This window comes from Phaseolus vulgaris, chromosome 5, assembly GCF_051622355.1.
Source record: "Phaseolus vulgaris cultivar YP4 chromosome 5, ASM5162235v1, whole genome shotgun sequence".
Classification (NCBI taxonomy): Eukaryota; Viridiplantae; Streptophyta; class Magnoliopsida; order Fabales; family Fabaceae; genus Phaseolus; species Phaseolus vulgaris.
This window is the reverse complement of record NC_143502.1, coordinates 1,127,418-1,145,582: the sequence shown is the minus strand read 5'-3', so window position 1 is coordinate 1,145,582 and position 18,165 is coordinate 1,127,418. Positions and strand designations below refer to the sequence as shown.

The window sequence follows — 18,165 nt, the reverse complement described above, 5'->3', positions numbered from 1 at the left end:
TTTTTTTTTCTCCTTTTGTCCATATCTTCTGTATGTACAAGTGTCAAATTACAACTTTTTCCCATTGAAACATCTTTGTGCGGATGAATATTGGAAAATAGTATTGGAAAAGATGATATAATAGACTTTTCTCATTCTAATGCATAAAAAGTAAAAGTAACAGTAATATTAGACAGTTTTGGATATGTAAATCTGCAACAGAGATCATATCCTGCAACAAGGAATGTCTTATTTATGATAAAATCTGAAATTTTTTTTTTTTCTCATTTCGGATGTGAAAATCCAGAAAAGTTGACAAGGACAATTTAGGTTTTTTTTTAAAAAAAAAGGTGCACGTCACAATTGATTTGGTGCAGGGAGAATTAGCCTTCACTTTGTCACAATTGATTTGGTGCAGGAAGAATTAGTCTTCACTTTGTCACAATTGATTTGGTGCAGGGAGAATTAGTCTTCACTCTGTCTAGGAAACATGCACAAACATGAAAGTGAAGCAAAGAAAATAAGGCCACAATGCACATAAACTAAATGACGCCTTAGATTTTGAGGTTTTTTAGAAAATACTGTAATTTTTGTCTAATTTATAGATTTGGCTATGCTTTTAAAAAAATATTATAGTTTCTTAGATAGGTTGTCATTAACAACTTTATTATAAAAATAGTCATGAAAATTTTGATTTTTTTTTCTTAAAATTGAACGGATTTCAGCTTTTAGAAAATAATTAAAGGAATCACTTTTTTTAATTTTTTACTTTTGTATTTTTTTATTATTTATGTATTTAGAAACTATTTTTTTTATGTAATTGACTCAAAATTTATTATTTTTTTAATTATAATACTGTTATTTTATATTTTTTAAAATTCTATTTAGTTTTTTTATCTCAATATACGGTTATTCTAGAGTTTGTGGTTATTCTAGGAGTTTGTGCAATTCAAAAGATTAAATAAAAATTGAAATAAATTGTCATAAATATTTAAAATTATATATTTGTTTAAATAACGTTAAAGCGTAGATGGTAGTTTAAAATATTTAATTGAAAATATTGGATAAATTAATTACTAATATTTATAAATTAAAATTATTTAAATCATTAATTAAATTATGGACTTAACTTAGTACATTTGATTGATTTAATTATTGATATAAAATTATTTGAACTATATATTTATTATTCTGTCATGTAAATTAAATGTGGAAAAAAATTAAAATAAATTATGGTAGAATGTTATTTGTTAAATAAATTCAAATATTACAATATATACATAATCTATTATTTATATGAATAATTACTATAATTATAACTTTTATTTTTATATAGTAAATACTTGTTCGGTTTGTTTAGAATAAATTTATTCATTTTATTGTGAAGGAAAGTTACTTAACTCTCCTTTCTTGTTATATTTGGATATTAAGATTGATAATGAAATTTGAAATTGTATATGAAGATTAATAATTCTAATTTAGAAGTGCATAAATTAAACTTCATAAGCTTTAAAAATGGTTTTGAGCTTTAGATAAAGTCAACAAATGTGACAATTTGTAAATGGCAAGAGAAAGAAACAAATGTAAATGTAATACGAGAGTAAAGAAGTTAAAGTGCTTGAGATTTCTTACAAACCAATCCTTTTACTTTAGTGTATAATTCAATGTTCGTCAATCTTGTTGGAGATTTGATAGCTCTTGAGCATTAAACTTAAAATTTTCTCTATCATAACTTTTGGATGTGACATGCTCATTCATTGTTGGTTTTGTTTGAGTAAGATGCTTATTTATTTAGCATACTCATTACATGCTCTTAACATACACTTTGTTTTGATGCATCTCTGAACAAATTATATAGTTTGGTTCTTTCAAATGTTGTTTTGACAATGGTAGCAATGAGTAATACTCTTAGTCCCTTCAAAAAATAATTCATGCACTCTGTAAGATTGATTGTCATTTATTCATATCTTCTACCTTTGTCATAAGCTTGAGTTCACTTTTTCAATGACATTTGATCTAACCAAACAACTTGTCTAAACTCTGACTATATAACACTTAATTTAGCTTGAACCATGGGTTGCTTTTTTTTTAGTATATGTAATAAAAAAGTAAATTATTTTATAAAATGTGATGAAATTATGTTAAAAAGTTTATGGAGGTGGAAATTTATAAATACCTATGTTAATTACTTGTCTCTTCTACTCTACATTTTTAATGTTTTGTTGAAGTTTAAATCAATTTGTCTAATGTAAGATACACTTCTAAGTGTCATAAAAGCCACGAGTCATCTAAGGGAACATGTTAACAACAACCACAACCTAACATATGAACAACCTTAGGTTTATATGCCAACAAGACATAAGCGTATTCAACTTCAATACTCCACAACTATTCCAATTCAACATGTCCAACAAGAAGACAAAGCCATTCAACACCTAGTCATGAAGAGGAAACATCACCCATCAAGTGTCCAGTTGAGACAACAACTTCTAGCTAGAGCACCTTTGTAATTCCAAATTTCAACCAAACACATAGATACCCGCCAACCTCAAAATAATTTGATACCTTTACCCATACCTATAATCACAAATCAAGATGAAGTACAAAGTCATCTCACTATACCCATTTATAACTTCATCATATTCCTTCCACTCCACTTGAAACAATCACCTAAAATATGAAATAGAATATCAATCCCAAATCTGTGAGGAAGAGAAAGGGTATAAGAAGACACAACACACTCACACTAGGAGGGGGCTCGAGACCTAGCGTTGTCGTCTTTCTTTTTATGTTTCTACTCTTCTTCTTTGTATTTTTTTTTCATGCCATTCACATGGAACACTGAAATTTTTTGGGTTAATTAATTTGTGATTTCACATTGAATTCTAAGGTTTTTTTGTAATTTAGTTTTGTTCTTCAATTTCTGTAACAGATTGTGCTAGATGATCTAGTCTTTTGAATTCTATTGGAATTATTTTTGAACGTTTATTGATAATTCAATTATGTTATCTAGTTTGAATTCTTATTTAGCTTGCTTTATTTTGAACAATCTCTTGTTTGCTTAATTCAAGAGGTGTGGAGACAAGTGAGGAACTAATGGACGCTTGTTTTGTTAATTAGACTTTGTTGAATATTATTAATGCTTGTTTGGTTAAATTAAACCTTTTTTGAAAATTGGATGGATGATAATCATATGACAACTGATGAAGAATTCAATGATGAATGAACTCGAGAATCTATCAGCTTTCTAATTTATTTTATTCTTATTCCTTTTAACTGCTCAACATCAACAACCCATTTTTATTCACTACTTTTTCTAATTAACATTTTCTATAGACGATATATGAATTATGTTTAACTGAGATTATAATTGAATTCGTTGGAAGATGACTTGGGTTGGCTAATTCTATTTATACTTAATTATGTTGACTTTTCATGTAGTAGACGATATACATTGTGTACTAGACAATCCAAAAATATTGCTAAATGGTGTACTTCCACACTTTTTTATTTGATTGAAAATAACATTGATGAGATGCCAAAGCAAAAATAGAAATGCAAATGAAGGAAGGTCACTTGAGATACAACAAACTCAAGATAATAAGTCAAACTAGAAAAAGTTTCACACTCTTAACAAAAACTTATTAGGTTTTCATTTATTCTAAATGTCTTGTTTATATGGCATTTGGTTGAGAGTTATCTAAGTACTTCATTATTCTTCTACACTACAAACAAGGTTGGTTATCCTAAACTTAACCTAATCGAGAGCCAAACAAAGAATTTCAGCTCGAAGTTAAACTAAAACACTTTTAAACTAGGATTTTGTTACATGTTAGGTTATGATTATAAGTCATAATCAACTGTCTAGCCTTGTTGAGTTCTTCCTCCAAATCTTTAGCTTGAGTTCGAGCCATGGCTTCTACTGAAAGTCCCCCTTAAAACTTAGATTATTTCTTTTCTAGCCTTAGACTTCTCTTGGCCCTATTGAGTAAGGTCATTTTATTGATTATTTTTATGATTTATATATCATATAAACTGAACTACTTTGGAAAGGCTATATAATGAAGGACATAAAACTATAATGTTTCTCAAAAAGTTTTTACTACTGAGATTTCACTGAGGTATTATAATTAGGAAACCTAATAACAAGAAAAATGGTTCCTTGTATGAAAATGTATCAAAATAGCTAACATTACTAAAATAGAGTAACTAAAAGAAGCATCCATTAATGCTCATATCTACAAATTTGTCCTTACAGGTACAAAATGTCAAAATGAAGCTGATGCACTTCGATGAATACGATATCTTGGTTTTTGAGGTGGCACACTTGATAATATGTTCTCTACCTCCTGAAAATCAAAGAGAAAAATTACTAAATCAATCCAACAAAGAATGAAAAAATGATAGATGACTAAAATATAAATGACAAGATTGTGATAATTCTTCTAAGTTCATTGATTAATGTAATAATACTTGTCTTTGATCTTTACTAAAAAAAACAAACTTAATAACCTTCTTCCTTGTTGCCAAAGGAATATTTTTTTTATAGTTTTATCAAGATACAAATACTCATTGAAACAATATATACTATTTAGAAAGTTATTAAAATTGGAAAAAAAGTGGAAAGAAAACAACTTGATGAATAGAGAAAGAAACTTACCAAAGTCATAAAATCACAATATAATTTCTTTCTAAACATGATCAAGACTAAGAATAACAAACTAAAGGAAAAAAAAAATCCATCCATTATTTGATTGCTTCATCTTCACCATTAAGAACATCAACATATCAATTTTGAAAATAATAATGACATCCAACATCAAATAAGAGTTTTATTCAATATTTAAAATATTGACCATTGTAGTTTAATCAGAAGAGGTGACTGTAAAAATTGTTTCGAAAGGATTTTTTGTTCCAACTAAGATTATCCAAATTTATTTGGTAAATGTTTTAACTCAATAAAAAAGAGACAATACACTCAATATACTACAAGTTATATTCATCACTTTGGATTAATATAAGTAAAAAAAAAAAGAACTTTGAAGCAGAAATCAAACCTTTTGTCTCCTCAGCTTTTCATTTTCTTCTTCTAGACGCAATACTTTATGCTCTAATTCAATTGTGTAAGCCTGCTTATTATTATTATGACTTAGGTTAGAAAATTTCACTAAAATACTATAACATAGCATTAGAAAAAGAGAACACTCACTTGTTTCCTTGCTCTAGAACGTGCAGCAGATTCTCGATTCTTGATCATCCTTTTTTGTCTCCTATCAAAGGTCTTGTCTACAATATCTTCTGATGTGCCTCGTTTTCGACCATGTCTCCTAGTATTTGTCAAGCTTCCCATAACATGTGAAGACAGTGCCACCTCACCATCTGATGTAACATTACCTTGTGTGTGTAATGACTGTGTTATGTTCTGACTAGTCATGTAAATTCCCATTAAACCTTGTTGTGAAAGTTGGTATTGTGCTTGTGGATACTGCATCCAAGGACCATGTTGAGGAAACTGTGGTGTCACCACATTTGGATCAACAACTGCAGTAGAAGATGGTTCAACAACAACTCCTGCTTTCACCAAGAAATCCTCCAATGTCATCTCTCCCAATGTAGGTTGTGTTTCTTGACACTTATTCTGCTTACTGTCTTTGCTTCCTTGTATGTCTCTCCAAACCTCATCAACTGTTTTCTTACTTAGAGAACTAGTTAAGGAAAAACTAGCCACAATAGTAGATTGGTTTGCTTCAGCAGTGTTCACAATTTTTAGAAGCTCATCAATGTTCATGCTACTCAGTGGTTTTCCTGTGTCACCTAATTGATTCTGAACTTCATTGAGTGTGAGACCATACAAGGAATTTTGTCGCACCAAAGAGTGGTGTAGTGAATGTTTTTCATTATTATCACCACCACCTTGAGACCCCATAATTTGGATCTCAAAAACCAATTGTCAAAGTTAATATTTCACTCCTAATTTAACAGCTTTCACCATTAGAAGGGTAAGGGCAACAAATACAAATCTTCAATCATGAGCACCTTATAAACTTAACCTGACAAACACAAAATATAAAATCACCATCTTTATGTTGACCAACTTAAAAGTTCATATTTTATCATACAAATATCAAAATTCCCTAAAGAATAAAAAATCTTGATCTAAATGCTCTTCAATTCCTTTAAAAATCTAGCATATATGTTTGAATTGATTCACTATAAACTTTCAATCTTCATAACATATGGAATAAAAAAATAACACTTTTGTCACTTTTGCTTTTTCTTGGAAAGAAGTTGAAATTGTTTTGCAGAACATACATTCAAACAATGCTTCAAACCATGTGTTGTGTTGAGACATCAATCTATTCAAACATCAATATGTAACTTTCATGTAGTAGTAGGTTTTTACATTTTGTAAGATTTTTCCATGAAATTTTACGAAGTTCATTTAAAAGTTTACAAAAGATTTATTTCTTATAGATCTTTGTGAGACGTATTAAGAAATATAAAATTTCTATTGTGAGTAAACATCAAAAAACAATGAGATCATACATCAAATGATAAAAGACTTTTGTTATCACTGTTGTAGCAATTGGTTTTTAATTTGGGGACAAAATAACAAAATCCACACGGATGAAAAGATTGAGCAGTAATGTTGTTTCATCCCAATGATTCTGAAATTTAAAGGGTTCAAACCAATTCAAGAAAAATGAAACCCATAATTTAACAATATTTTCAATAAAAAAAATGAAAACATTGATATGATATCAAAATGAACACTATTATCAAAGAATATGATGAAATTATGATCACAATCTCATTTTTTAATACAATCCAAATTATACATCTTCTTTGTTAATGTTTAATCAAACCACATTTTCAAACCTCATCCCCTTACATAAACACTTAGAAATTTAATCAAAATTCTCACATAAGAAAAACAAAAACATCTTTTGTTTCTCTCCCTATTCCTATAAACATAAAAGAAGCATTAAGAGCATTGATTCTTTAAATCCATGTTCAAATACATATACTTCAAATAAATTCCCATTGAAACCCTAAACCCCACATTCAAAATGATAAAGGCCCTTTGAAAAATCCACTCCAAAACCCTCTACACTCATCTCCTTCTTAAAATAAAAAGTGAAAAATAAATAAGAATAAATAGGCAAGGAAAGATTAAACAAGAAACAAAAAAGGGTTATAGAATTAAAAACAAAAACATACAAAGAAGAATGATTTGCATGCAACCAATTCAATGGCAGAATGAGATCAAACCCAACCCAAATCATTTATCAGTGACAAGTTCCAATTTTAACATCACAGGAGAAGAACACCATTGAAGGGTGTTGAGAAAAAGGAAGAAAAATAAAAAAGTAGAATGAAAAGTTTACCTTCTGCATAAGAGAGATCTGATGAATGGAGAAGCAAATGAATTTGAGATTTGAGAGTTTCTGAGAAACACAAAGCTCAACAATGCAATGTGTGTTGTGAGTGTATCTATACATTTATATTTATATATAACATTGTTGATGTTCTAATGTGGTCGGAAAAAGACAATGACAATAGCAGTTAAATGTGAGTGGAGATTTTTCTTCTGTTCACACTTTACGTAAAACAATGTTCTGTTTCATTATTACTTGTTTGTCTGGCACAAAATTGCATGCATCTACCTTCCTCTAATAAACCATGAACTTTGATTATTTATCTTTAGAAATACATATTAATATATTTGTATTAATTATATGTGTATTAGTTATTAGTATATTATTAATGTTAATAAATATGCATGTATTTTTAAACTAAGAAAACAAAACTTAGAGATTATTTAATAAAAATATTTATTATATTAAAACTCGTTTTTATGCAATAAAAAATATTATATAGTTTTAAACTTGTTCATATTAATATAAAGAAAAAGTCATAAATTTAGTAAATTAAATATCTTTTTTCTATTTTCTTAAAATGAATTGAAATTATAAAGTTGTGTGGTTATATATTCTATTTTTTTTTCTCATATTCCTTCAATCAGTGAGCACATTCTACCCTTAAGACCTTCAATTATATTTGATCTCTTAAATTGTTTTTTCTCAATTGATAGTGATAATTTTTTTTTCTCAATTAACATCGGTTAATATTGTTTTCATTTTATGTTAACCTAACTATTTAGGCTAACATATTCGTTAATAACAAATTCTTACACTTATAACAAAATATTCATAATAATGTAAATAAAAAATAATTCCTATTAACATCAATAAAAATTTAAGTCGACATAAATAAAAAAGTAGTCCTTCAAACATTTGTCAGAAAATTCTAACTAATGTTAATCGAGAAATAATCTCAACTTAGGTTGTAAAAAAAAACTCTAATTCGCATTGATTACAAAACATAACTCACATTAAAAATAACGTTGGTTGAGATAAATTGAAACAAAATGTTTAATATAAATCAAAACCGTCATTAATATTGACTTGAAAACTTTGATTAACATTGATTGGAAAATAACTATGACTTAATTTAATTTTGGAAAGTGTCTAGATTGCGGTAGTAAGTGATATTTGGAAACATAAGAATAAACACATTTTTAAAGGTAGAGTGATTAATCATAATGAATTTTTCTCTATGACTCAATTAAAGGTTGATCCTCGGTAAGCTCTAAAGTCTCTTTTGCTTGTTTTTCCTTTTTTGTCAGGTGTCTGAATCCTCTGATTTGTATGTATTCGATCAAATATAAGTGATTTATTTAGGTTGGTCATACTGTGTTCTAGTAGAGGCAAGCTTCTAGAAGGAAGAATTGTTCGTTTCTGTGCGATTTTGTACATTAATTGGATCACCCTTAAAGTGATTCTTAATTATTTATTTTTATTGTTGATAAAAAAAATTATAACTTAATATCACCAATAAAATAACTTTGATGGTATCGACCGTAAAATAAACCACCTTGATCGATATTTATTAAAAAATAGTATTAAGATGATAAGAAACAAGTCTCAACCAAGCCAACAATGTATTGATTTTAGTAAAGTTAAAGACACATAGACAGAAAATTAAGTTGATAAGGAAATAGAGAAGAAAAAACATAAATTTAAGAATATGAAAAATTTCAAATTCTTACTTATAGGTAAATTTTAAAATTTTCTAATTTTAAGTAATTTAATTACTGATAAAAATTTAAAATTTCAACTAATTTCAATTTTATGTAAGAATGAATTACCCTCTTATAATTTTTTTTTTAAATAGACTATTAAAGTTCTATATCTTACGTGAAACCATTTTATTAAAATTGTCTAATTTTTTAAATAAATATATTATTTTGACCCAAAAAAAAAGTAATTAATTTGAAGGTAAATTAAAAAATTATAATTAATGCTTCACTGCAAGATAAAATTATCAATCAATTTGGATTTTTTTTATATATATTAAAACTACAATTATTAGATGACTTATGAAGTATGGTTTTCTTCAATAAATTTTAATAAATAGAAAATGGAGTTTTAGAAGAAAAAATTGTATTAGTAGCCTTATCCTTGATATTAACATTATATTTGTATTAGTTGATTTATTATTTAAAAAAAATAAAAATGAGATCAATTAATAACAAAGTGGAAAGAATAAATTGACAGCCAATTTTTCCAAAACAGTCAAATAACAACTAACTTTTAATAATAAAATGTTAATAGAAGAAATTTAATTAAAATATATAAATAAAGTTATTGAATAAAGAGTAATGAAAATAATTATAGGATGCATAAAAAATATTAAATAAAAACTAATTTTAGAGACTAATATGACTAAATTTTATATTTTAAAGATGGTAACCAAGAAAATGATTATAGTAGTACTTATGTGACTTGTTTTATTGACAAAAGAAAACATTTAGTTGATACCATATATTGTAAATAATGTGGGGTAGGTCATGAGGATTGATTCACAATAAAAAAAAATGCAGAGCGGACTCCCTATTTTAGTCTATGGATCGGTTTAGGCTCATCCGACATAATCTATAACTCATGCGAGCTAAGAATGAGACAGGACAAATCAAATGAGTCCATAAACCCGCATAATAATAAAAAACGGTATTGTTTCTACACTCCATCAGTTTCAGAAATGGAATTCCAAAAGCCAAAATAGTTGTTTTAGATTTTGGAATGTAAAATAGTAGTTTTGGAAATGATATTTTGATTTTTTTTTCTCTCCTAAATTTTCATTTCTAGAATTGACTTTTATGTTATGGAAATTAAATTTTGAAAATTGATGAGGTGCAGGAAGAAACATTATAATAAAAAAAATACAAATCACATTTTGCGGGCGAATGTTGGATAGTAAGTCCTAGTAGCCACCCAAGTTTCATTAACACAATCTACTGAATTGTCTAATCGGTAAACGAAATTTCAGAAATCGTGAATGAGAACATAAAATAGGGTAGAAAAGAGTACAAAATAAACATAACATAAATTTACGTGGTTTGATTATAATATGTCTACCTCCATGACAAAGTTCATATTGATAATTTTTTAAAATTGTAACTCTCAACTCTTACATTATAATAACTGTCAAATTCAAGTTCCTAAGTACAAGACAAAAAATAACTGCCTTACAACTTTTCACTAGTGAGTGTTTCTTATACAAACCAAACCACATGTACAAAACAATTCAATTCCAAAATAACACGAGACGCCAACAATTATAAGAAAATTAAATAGATGGATAGATAATCTAATAAAAGTGATTTTTCACCAATGCAAATATCCATCAAACAATCTCGAACCCCTTTAGAATCAAATACCCTAAACCCTAAATCTTAAATCCTAAATGTTGGAGATCTCACATCGACTAGAGATTAAGACATTTCATCGTATATAAGTGGGTGCAACCCTCACCCTATGAACCGGTTTTATGAGGTTGAGTTAGGCTTAAAGCCCACTTTTTAACATGGTATTAGAGCCATTTCGAACCTATCCTAACAAGTATTTGTTAGGTTTATCAGGTCACTCGCTATCGGACAATCCATAACATATATCTCCACGTACGAGTTGGTAGCCTCGGCGTGAGGGGGGTGTGTTGGAGATCCCATATCGACTAGATATTAAAACATTTAATCTTGAGTTAGACTTAAAGTCCACTTCTTAACACTAAACTTAAATTTTATCTAAAACAATTTTCACATATATTCGATTTGGAAGAGCTTATTTATAACTTATTTTAACTTTTTTTATATAACATGAATACTTTTTTTATATAACTTTTTTTAGAAGAGGTTGTGTACACTTTATTTGAACTTATTTTTCTCATGGCTACATGATATGCATAGGTGATGCAAACATTTCCTACCAAATATCAAATTCTTCCACCAAATAATTTTTATGAAAGATTATAGAAGCTTGATAATTTTTTTCTATTGACTTCACAATTTATGTATTTGTCATTATTTATGATTTCACATATAGTTGTGTATTAACTCAATATTTCATATGTTGTTGTTAAGAGGACAAAATATTTATTTTTATAATTTTTTCTATATTAATTCTTTTAGAACTTTAATATAAATTTCAATATTATTTTACTTTTTTTTCTTATTTATTTTCACTCTACTTAATTTACTTAATATTATGGAGCTATTTTTATGAAATGCACAAAAAGCCTTTTTGTTTATTTGACATTGGCAATTTTTCTCTTTCATGGGTTCGCTCGAAACCCCAACCGGTTCCGGTCCTTCCGCCGGCAACGGCAAATCCACCTCCGTCGACGCCGCGGAGGCGCCGCCGGAGCCCGACATGTCGAAGCGGCGGAGATCATCGGTGCTCCCCCTGGAAGTCGGCACTCGTGTCATGTGCCGGTGGAGGGACAGCAAGTACCATCCCGTTAAGGTCATCGAACGCCGCAAGGTTTCCAACGCTATCCCCGGCGATTACGAGTATTACGTCCATTACACCGAGTGTAGGACACTTTGTCCTTCGATCTTTGTTCTTTATCTCAATTTTGATGAATAGAGTGAACGGTTATGGTTTCGGTTTCGAGGGTTGATTGCTTGGTTGGGCTGTGTGTTGATTTAGGGTTTTTATGGATTCAATTTGATTTGATTTCGCGTTTTTTTGTTAACGATGACTGTATTGTCGTGGCTTTGATTGTAATTGATGTCTTATTACTAACACGGTTCATTGCGAGTGATGTAAATACTGGTGAAGCTTTCACTGAACCTGGGTTGTTATGAAGTATTATTTATGAATTTGTTAGCGGCGAGAGTTAGGATTATTTGTTATTTGAGGTTTTTGTTTTACAGAACGAACAGTTGCAAGTTGATGAGAAAGGAATCATTTGTGTGTGTGTGTGTGGTTTTTTTCACAATCAGGGGTGAGCAGGTAAGCCATAACTGGTTTTTGGGAAACGAAGTGTGATCAAATTAGGATGTTAATAGCTCTGCTATAGTAGCGTAGTGTTGTGGAGCGGGCCCACCAACTGTAGGGTTTCCCGTAGCGGAGTGGTTTGGTGTAGTTGCTGTAGTAGACTAAATAGCGGGCTGAATGGTGGCAGAAGCGCCACTATGTGTTGATTCCTAAAACATGCTATGAAGAGAGGCATTGGGACATTTTGGTTCATAATTTTGGACTTTCAATTTCAATTATACAAATGAAATCTACAACTGTAATAGCAGTGAAAATGGTAAAAGAAGGAAATTAAATTTTGAAGAAGATGATTGATAATTGAGGGTTCCTATCTAGGAAACTTGTATTTAACTTTGGTTGGTACTTGTTTGTTTTGTTTAGGACACCTATGGATTGTCATTAATCTTGATTGATTTTTATCATTCTTGAGAATTGAAGATACGTGCTATATAAAGTTTCAAAATAGCAGCTATCCTATAATAGTGTTTTTTGGGGCTGGTTGCTATATGCTGCTACCTGAAATTTAAAACAACGCTAGGCAGGGATGATGATATGATGGTCACTGCTTAGTCTTATTGTAATTTTATTTTACTTTTTTCTTTGGCAGTCAATAGAAGGCTTGACGAGTGGGTTAAGCTTGATCAGCTAGATCTTGATTCAGTGGAGGCGGTTGTCGATGAGAAAGTGGAGGAGAAGGTAATGAATATTTACTCCAATCTGTATAGGAAGCATTTGTTAGACCTCGTCAATTTATTTTTTTGAAGAAGGTTATGGGGATTTCCTGAGGAAAAAGTGATAATGTAGTGGAGAAATCTGTTTATTGTATACAAATACAAACACAAATTCATCTTTTCCTACTTGATGGGATTAGTAACAAGGAACAAATGATGCCATTGAATTATATTTAAATTCATGGTTTTACAATATTTGAAACAGACATTTTCTTTTCTGTGGATCTCCTTTTGTTGGGACCTGGTGGTAGCAGAAGAATAGATCTGGTATCATCATAACAAGTTGTAGTCATGTTTATTTTGGTTTCTGGAATTTAATATACATTTGTTGTCACTTGTACTGGCCATTCTTCAATTTAATATCTTGAATGGTGTTTGCTTTCTTGGTTATGTCCACCTCTTATTTCAAAATTTGGTCTCTTGTGACTGAATTCATTTAAAAACTTGCAAATATGGTTTTTTAGGGGGCGTCTGGCTTGAAGATGACACGCCATCAAAAGAGGAAGATTGACGAGACACATGTAGAGGTAGAGTTATTACTTTTTCAGTTAGAATTTCAAAATAAGCTGTTAGACACAAATACACACCACAAAACGCATGTTATACTTTTTCTCCTTTTCATGCATATGCTTCAACAGTAAGTAGGTGCTATTTTGGCATAAAATAAATTGAATGCTTTAAGTTGTTAATTTTTCACTGGCACAACTCTTTGTTCATACTGTTCTTATTGAATATCTTATCAATATTTGAGTGTTATTCAAAATGATGTATAACAGTGTGTTTGGATTAGCTGTAAAAAGTATATTAAATATACAATTAATTATTGTTATGATTGATTATATAGAATCAGTTTTTTTGAGGATATGTAAGGTGAACAATGATTTTAGATTCTATTTTGTTTGGATTGTATAAAAGAATGACTTTTTCTGTAGTAACATTACAATAAGGGTATTGAATTGTTTGGTTGTATTGTATTTGAGATTATAAATTCTTGGGGATAAAGTGAAAAAACAGAAATTAGCTGCCTAGAAAATAAGCTGGTATAGGTTTTTAATCATAAGCTCCAATTCTTTTTCTTTTCTTTTTTTTACTTATTTTGAAAAAGCTATTTCCTTTGTAAAAAAATTGAACATCATAAGCTCAATTTCTAACAACTTTCAAACATGTATATGATGTATGGGTATTGGATAATGGATCTAAGTTTACTAATTTTTTTTCATGAAAAAGCCTGTTTGTCAAAAAAATTTAGAGCTGCCCCTAAATTGCAAACACTCTTAGACACCTCGTGCATAGGTGCTTCAAAAACACTATCCTTGTTTGCATGAGTAGCTTTAACAGTAAGATTGAAGTTGCATGAAACATGTAATCGTGAATTTGTGATATTATTATGTTGGAGCTGGATGTTGATCATTGCTTTTTTGTGCGTTTTAGTTGAAACCAGTATATTCTGCTGGCTGGTCAGTTTGTTCCAGCTTCAACTCTCAATTTGTTATTTGTATTTTAAATTTATATACATGTTATTAAATTATAGGGACATGAGGAACTTGATGCTGCCAGTTTGCGAGAACACGAGGAATTTACAAAAGTGAAAAATATAGCTACTATTGAACTTGGAAGATATGAGATTGAGACATGGTACTTCTCCCCATTCCCACCAGAATACAATGACTGTTTGAGGCTGTACTTTTGTGAGTTTTGCCTCAATTTCATGAAGCGCAAAGAACAGCTTCAGAGGCATATGGTGAGCTGTGTCTTAAAAGTCCTTTCACTTTATATTTCTTTGTTTTGTGTATGCGGTCTTTTTTATTTGAGGGAAGAATAAATACTAGCAGATAGCTATTTATAAACAAACTAAGGCATTGAACTTATCTATGGGGAAAGTTTGTTCTCCAAAAAAATCATGTTACCACTCTTTATTGCAGTAATTGTACAAAAACAGCTTAGTTTTTAGTTCTGATATATCTGCACCTATTATACTTATTCTTCATTGAAGTTCTATTTGTTGTAGCTTTCTATGGGATTCCAACCAATCTGTGGTTTTGTAGTGTTTGCCATTTGAAATTTATTCATACTCAGGATTGTGTTTTAATCATTTAGTCATCTTTAAAATTTACTTCTTCTTTCTACTTATTTGAAAAGAAACCTTTTTTTATTGAAATTAATGTTTTTAGTTTCTTTACCACTTGAAGATTGATAAAAGAGTATTATATGAAAGTCTATAAAAAGCATCTGTTTATTCTTCGCTCTCCCTAGGACCCCCAAAAAGTTGAAAAAAATGTCAGTTTTATATTCCCAATGCAGATCACTTAAGCACCATTTTCTGTGCTAACTGGCTTCATGTTCATGCAGAGGAAATGCGATCTGAAGCATCCCCCTGGTGATGAGATATACAGAAGTGGCACACTTTCAATGTTTGAGGTACATTTTTAACACCAATGTTCTCAATATCAAATTCCTCCTTTTTTGTCATCAGTACCCCCTTCCATTATGTTCAATTTTTTGAGTTCAAAATTAATTTTTTTTGTCACTTATCTTTGAGTCATTGTACAATGAATATTCACAATTTGTTTATGAAAATTCATACCCTCCTTTGATTCTGGTAGAGTTCTTTTTTAAGAGGTCGGTTGCCCAAATTCCTGAAGCTCCCTAGCATTACCTGATGGGCACCAGCTCTCCAATAATTTTATTTAATTCCTCATCTCATTAAAAGAAAATGGGCGATTGTTTTTAAATAGTTAAATGATATGTATTTCAAATTAAAAATCTCAAATATTGGAATTTATTTTTATTTAAAAAATGAGTTGTTTTTATTTTGCTGGCAGTTGCAAGTTGAAATAGTTATCTACACATTTTTTATTATTAGTCCTTCATTGTTATTGAAGTTTGAATTTTTTTGATTATTTTAATTATTATTTTTATATCTGGGAACAGGTTGATGGAAAGAAGAACAAGGTTTATGGGCAGAATCTTTGTTATCTGGCGAAGTTATTTCTTGATCACAAGACCCTCTATTATGATGTTGATCTGTTTCTGTTCTATGTTTTGTGTGAATGTGATGATCGAGGTTGTCACATGGTTGGCTATTTCTCCAAGGTAAAATTTTACAATGCTGTCATTATTTTGCTCTTAATAAGATATTTCAGAATTTTATATTTTACTGCTAATAGCCCGTTTAAATTTTGTCTCGTAACTAAAGGGCCTACACAAACGCCCTTTCAAGTTGCAGGCCAATCATATTTCAGGCAGTTCTATGGGTTAAATACGTTTTTATTCTTGCAAATAGAGTGATATTTGCTTTTAGTCAGTGTTTTAAAACTATGACCATTGATTGTCTCTGTTAGGGCACTGGTTCATTGGTCGAACTAGTGAGTCACGGGTTGAACTCCAGGAATTGAGTTTATATTTACACCTGTACATATCTTTTACAAACTTGCCTTGTGGTGCAGTGGTTCGTCCTTTGTCATTTCCACGATGTGTTTCGAGCTTGATCCTTTTGATTTTAACCTTTTACTTGGTTATACGAATTTCATTTGAAGTTCCTTCAATGTAGTAGTCTCTTTGAAACTGATAATGGTTTTCATGGCTGCAACCAGTGGTTCTCCTGCTTGCTGATTTACTCAGTTGTGCATTGTGAAAATTGTGAAAAAAAGAACTTGGTTCTAATTTAATATATTTAATCTTCAAATATTTTATTTGTTTATTATTTTCTTCACGTTATGGTTAATCTTGTTGATATTGTTTACTTTTTTCTTTTGTAGGAAAAACATTCTGAGGAATCTTACAATTTGGCATGTATCCTCACCCTTCCACCTTACCAAAGGAAAGGCTATGGCAAATTTCTAATTGCTTTCTGTAAGCTCCGTTTTTTCTATGAAAAAAAGGCCTCTTTTTATTTACCAGTGCCTGGAGTATATGTGATAAAGTGTGACTGAAATTGGTTGAAATTTGAATGATTGAATAGCATATGAACTGTCGAAGAAAGAGGGGAAAGTTGGGACACCTGAAAGACCCCTTTCAGACCTTGGACTGCTAAGCTACAGAGGATATTGGACAAGGGTTCTCTTGGACATTCTGAAGAAGCACAAGGGGAACATTTCTATCAAGGTGAACATTTCTACCTTATTGTGAATGTTTGTAGGGGAATGAGAGTGGTAATGAGTTATGTTTGGTTTTTTGAACAGGAACTGAGTGATATGACTGCCATAAAAGCTGAAGATATATTAACGACACTGCAGAGCCTAGAATTGATTCAATACAGGAAAGGTCAACATGTGATATGCGCTGATCCCAAAGTGTTGGATCGCCATCTTAAAGCTGCTGGCAGGGGAGGCTTGGATGTTGATGTTTCCAAATTGATCTGGACTCCTTACAAAGAACAAAGTTAACTTCATCCATCCAAACATCTATCTAACTTGTACCATTTTGTATAGTCACAATCAGAATCAGAATAGCTGTAGCTGTAATGTAACTGTAGTAGCCTAGGTACCTCTATTTCATATCTTCCATGATGTTATCCTCTAGGGTTAGTGATTGCATGATGTTTTAGGTGTGAGCTTAGACACTTGTACAAAATCCTCTGCTTGCTATATCTGCAGCTGTCACTGTAATGTTTCTAAATTAGGTTACACTTCGGACCAAAATGGATCAATGCAGACACCCTTCAGCTGAATCAAATTGTATTCAATTAAGTTCAATAATTCAGCTTTCTCAATTTAAGTTCAATGAAATTCGATTCTATATCTAAGTTGTGTTTTGATCACAAAATTTTACGAATTTTAATTATTTTGATTTAAATTTCTTTTATTTTTAGAGACTGTTGTTTTGATTAATCAGTTAAAGTTTATTAAATTTTAAACTTTCTATTTTATAAGAATAATTTAGTGATTTTTACTCAAAGTAACCTTTTTTTTAAATATTAAAAAGTAAAACCTTTATGAAGCTCTAAAATAAATATTAGTCAATTAAAGAATTCAATGTTAAGGTAAAGTGAACTTGTTTAAATGACGTTGAGACTCCTTTTAATATAAGCATACCCTTCTTTTCTTGTATCTTAAATAAAATGTTACCAACTTTCT

General features: G+C 29.9%; 2 protein-coding genes across 2 annotated transcripts; one reads left to right on the top strand and one right to left on the bottom strand.

The window, feature by feature from the left end:
• Nucleotides 1-4,090: 4,090 nt before the first annotated feature.
• LOC137836190 (ABSCISIC ACID-INSENSITIVE 5-like protein 3) lies at nucleotides 4,091-7,442 on the bottom strand. Its single transcript, XM_068645042.2, has 4 exons — nucleotides 7,368-7,442; nucleotides 5,189-6,029; nucleotides 5,037-5,108; nucleotides 4,091-4,328 (listed from the first exon to the last, which is right to left on the bottom strand). The coding sequence occupies exons 2-4, from the start codon at nucleotides 5,903-5,905 to the stop codon at nucleotides 4,248-4,250; spliced, it is 870 nt and encodes a 289-aa protein (XP_068501143.2). The 5' UTR covers nucleotides 5,906-6,029; nucleotides 7,368-7,442; the 3' UTR covers nucleotides 4,091-4,247.
• Nucleotides 7,443-11,611: 4,169 nt separating this feature from the next.
• LOC137834668 (histone acetyltransferase of the MYST family 1) lies at nucleotides 11,612-17,817 on the top strand. Its single transcript, XM_068642790.2, has 9 exons — nucleotides 11,612-11,913; nucleotides 12,967-13,055; nucleotides 13,555-13,617; nucleotides 14,622-14,831; nucleotides 15,440-15,508; nucleotides 16,022-16,183; nucleotides 16,849-16,942; nucleotides 17,052-17,194; nucleotides 17,272-17,817. Exons 1-9 carry the CDS (start codon nucleotides 11,655-11,657, stop codon nucleotides 17,473-17,475), a joined length of 1,293 nt encoding a protein of 430 aa, XP_068498891.1. The 5' UTR covers nucleotides 11,612-11,654; the 3' UTR covers nucleotides 17,476-17,817.
• Nucleotides 17,818-18,165: the final 348 nt, after the last annotated feature.